The sequence below is a fragment of the Chiloscyllium plagiosum genome, chromosome 14 (assembly GCF_004010195.1).
Source record: "Chiloscyllium plagiosum isolate BGI_BamShark_2017 chromosome 14, ASM401019v2, whole genome shotgun sequence".
Classification (NCBI taxonomy): domain Eukaryota; kingdom Metazoa; phylum Chordata; class Chondrichthyes; order Orectolobiformes; family Hemiscylliidae; genus Chiloscyllium; species Chiloscyllium plagiosum.
The window spans coordinates 79,068,717-79,079,921 of NC_057723.1; the positions used below are offsets into that span (position 1 = coordinate 79,068,717).

At 43.9% G+C, this 11,205-nt stretch overlaps 1 protein-coding gene across 1 annotated transcript; it reads right to left on the reverse strand.

Annotated features, from left to right (window-relative positions):
• Positions 1-5,517: 5,517 nt before the first annotated feature.
• Positions 5,518-10,468, reverse strand: LOC122556959 (homeobox protein not2-like). Its single transcript, XM_043704195.1, has 3 exons — positions 10,125-10,468; positions 8,050-8,237; positions 5,518-7,345 (listed from the first exon to the last, which is right to left on the reverse strand). Exons 1-3 carry the CDS (start codon positions 10,441-10,443, stop codon positions 7,229-7,231), a joined length of 624 nt encoding a protein of 207 aa, XP_043560130.1. The 5' UTR covers positions 10,444-10,468; the 3' UTR covers positions 5,518-7,228.
• Between the last annotated feature and the right edge of the window lie 737 nt (positions 10,469-11,205).

The following is an 11,205-nucleotide window of genomic DNA, read 5'->3' on the forward strand; positions in this document are numbered from 1 at the left end:
TCTCATTATAAGGCTGTGTTTTTCCCTTTTAAAGAAAATGTGGCAGGAAACTGCTTTCCAATAAAATACAGAAACAATTCTGTCCCCACAACTTTTATGGTCTAATTCGGATTCTCTCCTTGATCTCTTTTCTGACGTATCTTACAAATTCTTTTGAGGCTCTCTTCAAATATTGAGCTCTTGGTAAGTCAAGTCCAGACCTGCCTTTTCCTGCCTTTGTTATGTCGGACCTCACTGTTGAATAATGCCGATTAATATTCAAGCCCCTCTCAATCAGGACTGAGAGAAGGGATTTTGAAACGCTCCGGGAGAAAAAAATGCGAGGAAATCGCTCCCCAGGTGATCCGACACAATGATGTGTGAAGGGTTATCTCCATAGACTATTAACTGCAATTGATTCATTAAGGCGGGTTAATGAGGCAAAGCCCATCACACGCTGAGACTTTGACCTGCTGTCTGACCAGGGAGGGCTTGCCCCTCTCTGTTTGTTTATTGACAGTCTGGGTCTCCCGGAAAGCACGGGGTCTCCCACACCTGGTTACAGGTGGGGATGAGGAGGGAAGGAATGTTTGGGGTTTGCCTCCCTTTCCCCCCTCCCCCAGGCAAATTGCTGAATATCAGGATCGGTTCTGAGGAAGGCTCACTCAACCTGAAACGTTAACTTTGAATTTCCTCCACACACGCTGCCAGAGTTGCTGAGTTTTTCCAGCAATTTCTGTTTTTGTTTCAGTAACAATGCCAGGCTGTCACTGAAGGAAGGGTTATACCCAAAACGTCTGCTTTGGATTCCAGCATCTGCAGCTTTTCCTTGTGTCACTGCAAGTGAGCAATGCCAGAGTAGTTAATGGCAGAGCAGGGAATGATCAACAGCGTAGGGAACAAGGGACCGCGGCTACATTGACAGAGGTGGCACGAGCAACATCTGTCCTCCCCCATCACTCCACCCCACCCCCACTGTAGCACAAATGCTGCCCTCTCCACACTTCATGTCAGCTCTGATGAAGAGTCATAGAGATGTACAGCACGGAAACAGACCCTTCGGTCCAACCCGTCCATGCTGACCAGATATCCCAAACTAATCTAGTCCCACTTGCCAGCTCCCGGCCCATATCCCTCCAAACCCTTCCTATTCATATAGCCATCCAAACCCTATCCATGCCCTCATAATTTTGTAAACCTCTACAAGGTCACCCCTCAGCCTCCGAAACTCCAGGGAAAACAGCCCCAGCCTGTTCAGCCTCTCCCTATAAGACTCGAAACATTAGCTTGCTCTCTCTCTGCCTGACCCGCTGTGATTAGATTAGGTTAGATTCCCTACAGTGTGGAAACAGCCCCTTTGGCCCAACCAGTACACCGACCCTCCGAAGAGTAACCCACCCAGACCCATTTCCCTCTGACTAAAGTACCTAACACTATGGGCAATTTAACATGGCCAATTCACCTGACCTGTACATCTTTGGACTGTGGGAGGAAACCGGAGCACCCGGAGGAAACCCACCCAGACACGGGGAGAATGTGCAAACTCCACACAGACAGTCACCCGAGGCTGGAATCAAACCTGGGTCCCTGGCACTGTGAGGCAGCAGTGCTAACCACTGAGCCACATCTCCAGCAATTTTGTTTTCAGTTTTGAAAGGGATGCTATTGATACAAATGTTTTTTTATTAGAGTGGAGTGAGTGATTTCAAGCAGACTCAGGCATAAGGATTGACACTGGTGTCAAACAGAGCGCAGGAAACACTCAACAGGTCACCAGCATCCATGGAGAGAGTTGTTTCAGTTCTGTAACCTTTCAGCAGAATTCCAGTTCTCACAAGACCTGAAATATTAACTGTTTTTCTCTCTCCACAGATGCTGGGTATCTGTAGTGTGTTCTGTTGGTATGGTGGGGAAATGGTTTAATGATATTGTTGTGCAGGAAATTATCTTCACTCTCTACAATGATCCTGGAAGATTGCTGTTTTGTCAAAAAGAACTGAGGCCACAGTCATCCAGCACAGAAACAGACCCTTCAGTCGTACCAGACAATGCAGAACATAATCTCAAACTAAACTAGTCCCACCTGCCTGCTCCTGGCCTATATCCAAATTTCTTTTAAACTTTGTAACGCCATCCACATCCACCACTTCCTCAGAAAGTTCATTCCACACACGAACCAACCTTTGTGCAAAAAAAATTGCCCCCATGTCTTTTTTAAACCTCTCTTCTCTCACCTTAAAAATGTGTCCCCTTGTCTTGAAATCCCCCAGGCGGAGTGGGTACTGCAGATGCTGGAGATTAGAGTCAAGATTAGAGTGGTGCTGGAAAAGCACAGCAGGTCAGGCAGCATCCGAGGAGCAGGAAAATCTACATTTCGGGCAAAAGCCCTTCATCAGGAATGAGGCTGGGAGCCTCGGGGGTGGAGAGATAAATGGGAGGGATTGGGCTGTGGAGATGGTAGCTAAGAGTGCAATAGGTGGATGGAGGTGTGGGTAAAGGTGATAGGTCGGAGGGGAGGGTGGAACAGATAAGTGAGAAGGAAGATGGACAGGTGGGACAGGTCATGAGGATGGTGCTGAGCTGGAAGTTTGGAACTGGGGTAAGGTGGCGGGAGGGGAAATGAGGAAACTGGTGAAGTCCACATTGATGCCCTGGGGTTGGAGGGTCCCGATGCGGAAGATGAGGTGTTCTTCCTCCAGGCATTGGGTAGTGAGGGAGTGGTGATGGTCCTGGGCCATCAATGTGTTTGTTGACAGAGTTCCGGTCGGAATGCCATGCTTCTAGACATTCTCACACATGTCTCTGTTTGGCTTGTCCAAGGATGGATGTGTTGTCCCAGTTGAAATTATGTCCTTCCTCATCTATATGTAAAGATACTAGTGAGAGTGGGTCATGTCATTTTGTGGCTAGTTGATGTTAATGTATCCTGGTGGCTAGTTTTCTGCTTGTTTGTCCAATATTGTGTTTGTTACAGTTCTTGCACGGTATTTTGTAAATGACATTTAGTTTTGCTTGTTGTCTGTATGCGGTCTTTCAAGTTCATTAGCTGCTGTTTTAGTGTGTTGGTGGGTTTGTGGGCTACCATGATGCAAAGGAGTCTGAGTAGTCTGGCAGTCATTTCTGAGATGCCTTTGATGTAGAGGAGAGTGGCTAGGGTTTTTTGACGCGTTTTGTCTGCGTGTTTGGGTTTGTTGCTGAGAAATCGGCGGACTGTCTTCGTTGGGTACCTGTTCTTTTTGAATACACTGTAGAGGTGATTTTCTCTGCTCTGCGTAGTTCCTCTGTGCCGCAGCATATGGTGGCTCATTGAAATAATGTTCTGGTGCAGCTTCATTTGTGATTGTTGGGGTGATTGCTTCTGTCGTTCAGTATTTGGTCGGTGTGTTGTTTTCCCGTAGACACTGGTTTGAAGTTCCCCATTGGCTGTTCGCTCTCCTGCAACATCTAGGAATGGCAGTTTGTTGTTGTTTTCCTCCTCTTTAGTGAATTGTATGCCAGTAAGACCATCAAAAATACCCAAAGCTCCTCACTCCTGGAACTAATTTCATTTAACTGCTAACAACATCTATTTATAAAGACCAGGAACTTGTAAAGCTTACTGATCCCTTTTCAAGCTTACCCTCTCACCTTCAATGTAAACTTTTTGTAAACGGGTTTCTAGGATTTTCTTTTCCCTGGGGATTATTTTTAAAGATATAATTTTTGACCCAGCAGATAAGGAATTATTTTCCTTTCAGTTATCTTTTGTGTCAATCTGATACGGTGAATATATATACCTGTATATGACTTGAGTTTCACACTCAAATTCTAGCCTCAAAAACATATCTCGTTTATTTTTGGCATGCATGTTCTTTCCAATAACACCAAGGACCTGTGTTATCTTCAGGGGTTCTTTCAAGTTCAGATGGCTCTCAGAAAGGGCTGCTGCTTTCTTTGCAGAGTTAGCGAAATTAGAATCCAGGATCACACAGCAGGGGTGCCCTGTGCAGCTGGACCGTCTGATTCTGTGAAAACATTTCCTGAGGCTGAACAATCAAATACATAAGGCATATTTCTAAGATCGATCCCAGCACGGGGGTGGAGAGATCGAGTCGTCTTGGGGAAAGGCCAGCATGGAGCAACTGACTAAGCAAGGACTGTAATTTGGAACTTTTAACTTTATTTCTTACTTACTACTTTATACTGAGGACTGTAATGTTGAACTTCTAACTTTTTACCTAAGATTTTGTACCTAGATACCTTGCACCTAAAATTGTGCCGTGAATGGCGACATTGTAAATTTTTCACTTGTCTCCCTGTACTCAAGTACGTGACAATAAAACTTTATTCTAATTCATTGACTTGTGCACATGTCAGGTCCCCTCTTCCATAAACTTCCAATTTTCCCATATTACAAGGAAAGTCCTAAAGGATTGGAGAATGTCACATGTGACACCCTTATTCACATGTCGATTTATGTACAAAGACATTCCAAGGGACACCATGTTGATTAGTTTAACGTCAGTGGTGAGAAAGATTTTAGAGGCAATAATCAGGGTCAAATTTCAACAGGGACACGGTGAGGTTAAAAGTCATTCAAGAACGGCCAAGATAAATTTGTAAAGGGCAAATTCTAATTGATACTAATTAATCTTCTAATGAAGGTGCTAAAGATTGCTGATGGGAGGGCAATGCGAGTTGGATTTTAAGGAAGTGATGTAACAGGGTGATTAACAAAACTAAGGCATTGTCACCTTGAATTTGAACAAAAATGCCTGAAGGACAGTGAACAAATATGGGTTAAATGGTTGTATTGTTAGCCTCGAGGATGATAAATAGTGGTGTTCCCCAAGGGTGAGTTCTTCGACATTGAGCTTTTCATGGCAATGAATGATTTGAATGAATGGCGTCTCACAGCACCAGGGACGCAGGTTCAATTCCATGCTCAGGCGACTGTCTGGAGTTTACACGTTCTCACTGTGACTGCATGGGTTTCCTCCCATAGTCCAAAGATGTGCAGGTTTGGTGAATTGGCCATGCTAAATTGCTCATAGTGTCCAGGGATATTCAGACTAGGTGGGTAAGCCACGGGGAATGCAGGGTTACAGAATAGCACTGTGGGTTTGGGTGGGTTGCTCCTTGGACTCGATTAGCTGAATGGCCTGCTTCCACATTATAGGGATTCTGTGATTTGGATGTTGGTATACAGAGCTAAATTTAAAATATCACCCACAATTAACAAAGGATATGTACCTCCTGTCAAACAAGACACGAATGCTATTGAAACTTCATGTAAGTAAACCATATGTTCATAAAACAGGCTCAGTAAATGAAAAGCATAATCGGGAATGTTAAATGGTGTAAACTAGCTCGAGCTTTTTTTTATGACACACAGTGCTAGCACTCAGCAAGGGATGCAATCTGCTGCTGAGAGGAAGTTTAATGTCTCCTCCTCCAAAAAGACAGCAGAATTTACTTTTTATCTTTAGATCAGTTTCCCTAATGAAGCATTTGTGCGGATACATGATACTGAAACAACTGTATTGAAGAAATAGCATTTATTATAATAAAACTGATAGTTTAAACAAATATATTACATATTCATTCATGGGGTGTGAGTATAATTGGTTGGACGAGCATTTATTCCCCTGGATAAAGTGATCGATGCTATAATGTTCGATTTTTCTCTGTTGTTCGGTCAAATGCCTATTTGTAAAGAAAACAAAATCTCTTTTCATTGACCATGAGGGCAATGGTCATCAAGCCAAATAAAAGAAATGAAAACAGTAAATAGCCAGATAGCAAATAAATCAAAGGAAACAGTAACTAAATTAAAATGTGAGTGTTTGTGATGACAATATGCCCCAGAGGTTTGGCTATGAGCTTTGTTGATTGCTCCATAAATGGCTAATTATTAAAATTATTTTTGGACTACCCTTAAGAAGGAATTGGACTCACAGTTAATGATAATTACAGCTCCCGGAGTGCAAGAGAGTTGGTTACTTATTTAGTTTGCAGATGGAATAACAAGAGGGGAACGATCATATTAATGAGAATGGAATATGTGAATTGAATGTAAAAAGCCAGGAGTTCCCTCAGAAATAATACCTGCCTTTTTACACCAGTTTTATGATTTTGCAAAGATCAGGAGAATATTTTGCCATTTGGTTCATTTAGCCCAGTACTCTCAGTATTTGATGTGACTGGGAAGACCAAGGTTATTTTTCATTAAGGACTTGATTCAGATTCTCTGTTCTCTGTCAAAATAAGAAATTTAAATCAGCATTTTCTGACTCAATGATTTGGTAATTTATTCTCTAGTCAGATCTAAATCAAAAATGAATAAAAATACCATGAAAAGGCCAAAAGCAGCAAGACTGATGGGTCAAGGATCAAATGCAGCACAAACTGTGCTTCTGAAATAATGTAATTAGACAGAAATTTAAAGATTAAATAAAGGCATCAATATATTTGAAAAGGTGAGCAATTGATGTAGAGATAGACCATTAGCTAAATGAGTTGTGGAAGAGGTTCCAGAGACTGAAATACTATTCTATCTAAGGAGTCAGAGGAACAAGACTAATTTGGGACTTCTACCCCAGCCATTTCTTAAGGATATTCCAGCACATCTCCAATATCCATTGCTGCACTACTTGTCATGCCCTTTCCCAGCTCATTCATAGAAAGCCTTAACCCTTACTGACTGCAATCTCTGCCTTTCATTACATTGCACCAAGCCCCTATAATGACCACCACAAAGGGTTCATGCCCTCTTCATTGCATTCAGCTTTGCATTGCTGGTCTTCTGGACCTTCGAATGCAATGATCTCAAACGTCAATGTGACTACAACCTTGTAGGGTGTGCAAACACAAATAAGAACACAGAAGGCAGGGTTCAAGTCCCACTTATTCCAGAGGTGCGTCATAATGACATGTTTAAAAATGATTAAAATATCTGCAAATGTGAACAAGGGAATCACTTAAACCTGGAGTCACAAATCACAAGCAAACAAGGGATCCTGATCAACCGTGATTTATAATTAAGTTAGTCCACATCTCCATAGAACGGAGCTCCATACACCCAACCAGACATTCATAAGACGATCAATTTTGTTTAACGAGTCTCAGTTTCTTTTGTGTACAGAAGTATAACAGTTCATTTGAGAAAACGTGAAATTGAACAAATGGAAATCCCCAAATGACTGATGTTTGCAGAGGATCAGACACTTCCCTCTCTGGGAGATCGCTTCCCTTTCCTGTGGTTAATGGGTCAGTGTCCATCTTGAGAATCTTCCACGTCCCCTTCCTCACACACCACTCGTCCAGTTTGACATTTCTCAGTGTCTCTCTTCCACTTGATCCGCCTGTTTTGAAACCAGACCTTCACCTGGAAGAAAACAATATTGGGTCAAGGCCAACTTTGCCAAGTTTTCTACTTGTTTAAATCCTGAAATTATAGCTTGGATAAATTTGTGAGGGGCATTAACCCTTCAGGCAGCATATGCTAAGCTTTTGATGAATCTATTTATTTTAAATAAGCTATTACAAATGTTTTAATTTGTTTATTTCATGGGATGTTGGCATCACTAAGGACCAATCTCCAATTGGGCTTCACTAATTATTTCACTAGGCCATTTTATAGAACAGTTTAAGAGTCAACCACATTGCTGGGGGGTCTGGATTTACATGTAGGCCAGACTGGGTAAGAATGGCAGATTTCCTTCTCTGAAGGACATTAGCTTTAAATTCCAGATTGATTAATTGCATTTAAAGTTCCATTAGCCTAGATCTCAGAATTACTCTCCAGTGTCATTACCACTGTGTCACCATCTCTCTATCTTTTACAGTAAAAAGCATTATGTCAAGGAGTTGAAAAGCAAATTAAACAACAAAGATTGCATGTTCAGAACAACCTTGATTATCCAAATGAAACAGGTGGAGAGTATTTTGTTCAGATAACTGATTGTTCAGATGATGGATAACATTTTTCGGATAATTGATGTTCGGATAACCGAGGTTGTTCTGTACTCTAGAGTGGTTGCCCACCATTCCGGTTCTCACATCATCAATATGAATTCTCTGCACTATCACCTGGAGTACTGTAAGGCCCACAGCAGCAGCTAAGGTCACCCTCTGAGGACCGACGATGTAGTGGTTTTTCTTGAACTCCCTCTCCAACACTGCGAGCTGCTCTTGGGTGAAGATAGCTCTGTAGCGTTTTAACTTGACCTGTCTGGCAGGGCTGGGACACACCAGGGGAGCTGGACTGAACCTCCAATCTAAAACATAGGATTACAATAAAGTCAGCATCACGGATATGACACTCATTCTCAGAGACATTGGAACACGACCAGTACCTTTAATACAAGAACATGGGAACGAGGAGCAGGAGTGGGCCATCTGGCCCATTGAGCCTGCACACCCATTCAATTTCCATGGACTCACCTCCACTTACCTCTCACCATAACCCTTAGATTAGATTGGCTTCCCTACCGTGTAAAACAGGCCCTTTGGCCCAGCCAGTCCACATTGACCCTCCGAAGAGTAACCCACCCAGACCCATTTCTCTCTGACTAATATACAAAACACTATGGGATTTTGCATGGTCAATTCACATAACCTGCACACCTTTGGACTGTGGGAGGAAACCGGAGCACCCGGAAGAAACCCACGCAGACACGAGGAGAATGTGCAAACTCCACACAGACAGTCGCCCGAGACTGGAATTAAACGTGGGACCCTGGTGCTGTGAGGCAGCAATGCTAACCATTGAGCCACCGTGCCGCCCTTAACTCCTTTACTGTTCAACAATCTATCTTTGCCTTAAAAACATTTACTGAGGAAGCCCCAACTGCTTCCCTGGGCAGGGAATTCCACAGATTCACAACCTTTTGGGTGAAGAAGTTCCTCCTCAACTCAGTCCGAAACCTGCTCCCCCTTATTTTGAGGCTGTGCCCCCTGGTTCTAGTTTCACCCACCAGTGGAAACAACCTCCCTGCTTCTACCTTATCTTTCCCTTCATCGTTTTATATGTTTCGACAAGATCCCTCCTCAATTCTGCTAAGTTCCAATGACGATAATCCCAGTCTACTCAGTCACCCCTCATCAACCTAGTGAACCTCCTCTGCATCCCCTCTTGTGCCAGTACATCCTTTCTCAAGTAAGGAGACCAAAACTGCACACAGTACTCTAGGTGTGGCCTCACCAGGACCCTGTACAGCTGCAGCATAACCTCCCTGTTTTTAAACTCCATCCCTCCCGCAAAGAAGGACAATATATTGTACAACATCCTGCACACTGCCCTAAATGTCTCACATTCATGGAATATCCAGAGCCCCACTTCCTGTTTTATTTCTAACTTTGCTCATACACACTCTGAAACTTTCTTTCATAATTTTAGACATTTCCATCAAATGTTAGCATCCCCAGATCTAATGAAACTACGTGTCAGTATAAATGTCAAACATTAAACCAGGAGGAAATCTTCCTTGGCCTTGGATTGGGATTGTTTGATCATTAAAGGCCAGGAATAGTGCTCGTTCCTGGGAAACTGGGGAGTGGGGTAAAGTGGATTGGGAGGGAAAGTGAGAGAGAGTGTGTGTGAGAGAGAAATTTAAACAGAGAAAACAAGTGAATGGGAATGACATGAAGTATAGATATGTATCCTAACAAAATATATAACACTAGAAACTTTTGATTCAACGGTAATCAAAATAAAGATTCAACATGGTCCCATCAGCAGTGACTTTAGTACAATATACTCACTCACTCACTCACTCAGACACACACTGATAGACATACCCACCCTCACAGACACACACTCACTGTCACACACACACACTCAGACTCACACTCAGTCACAGACACACACTCGCTCATATGCGCACGCACACACACTCAATACTCACAGACACACACACACACTCAAAACTGAGACACACACTCACGACATACACTCACAGAACACAATACTCACTGATATACCCTGTACATAGACACACACAGACACTCAATCCTCACAGACACACACATACACAGCACACACTCACTCAGACATACGCACAGACTTACTGACAGATATAAGCACCCTCACAGACACACACACAGACACACTGACAGACACCCTCACACACATCCCGAATGGGAAAGGTACTCTCAGCCCCTACCTGCACGGTACATGGCGAAGCAGCTGTGCCAGAGTGGAGGGTAGTATCCTGGAGACTGGCAGAGGGCAGGGCAGCAGGCCGGCAGTGGGACACAGGGGTAGGGCTGGAGGCTGTGCTCAGTGCAGGCTGCTCTCCCGGGGGGAGGCTTGGAGAGTAGGAACTCCACCGTGAAGTCCCGCTTCCCGGCTGGAGCCGCCTGACGGAACTTGGTGCATGGAGCCGGATAAAAGGCACAGCAATCCGGGAAGGCAGCCGGGGAAAGGGCTCGCTCCATGGAGACCGGAGGCGTGTGTGTGTGCGCAGGGGATGAGGGGCACATTCTTATACAGTCTCCCCCACCCCCACCCCGTCCACCCTGTGACATGCCTAACTGTCCCGAAGGGCTTTTGTTTTGAGCGGCGTTGGGTGAGAATCATTGAGGACGCTGAGGGGATTAATTGGATAAAGTGTTGTAGGTAATTGCTCGAGGCAAATATTTGTTTTAAGCGATAGATTTACTGCTGCAGATCCTGTACGAACCCAACTCCTAGTTAAACCCTGGGATTGTCGGAGCGAATGATAAAAAAAATGGGCAGATTCAGGGGCAGTGACATGTTCAGAGAAAGATTGAACAGAGATGGTGAAAAGTTGGATAAGCGACTGGAAAGGAAAGGGGTGGCAGGCAACTAGGATTTCCAAAGCAGAGGAAGATTTAATGATAATTTTAGTGTCGTAGAGATGTACACCATGCAAACAGACCCTTCAGTCCAACCCGTCCATGCTGACCAGATATCCTAAATTAATCTAGTCCCATTTGCCAGCTCTTGACCAAATCCCTCTAAACCCTTCCTATTCACATATCCATCCAGATGCCTTTTAAATGCTGTAATTGTACCAGCCTCCACCACTTCCGCTGGCAGCTCATTCCTTACACGTACCACCCTCTGTGTGAAAACGTTGTCGCTTAGGACCCTTTTAAATCGTTCCCCTCTCATCTTAAACCTATGCCCTCTAGTCCTGGATACCCCCACCCCAGGGAAAAGACCTTGTCTGTTAACGCTATCCATGCCCCTCACGATTTATAAACCTGCATAAAGTCACC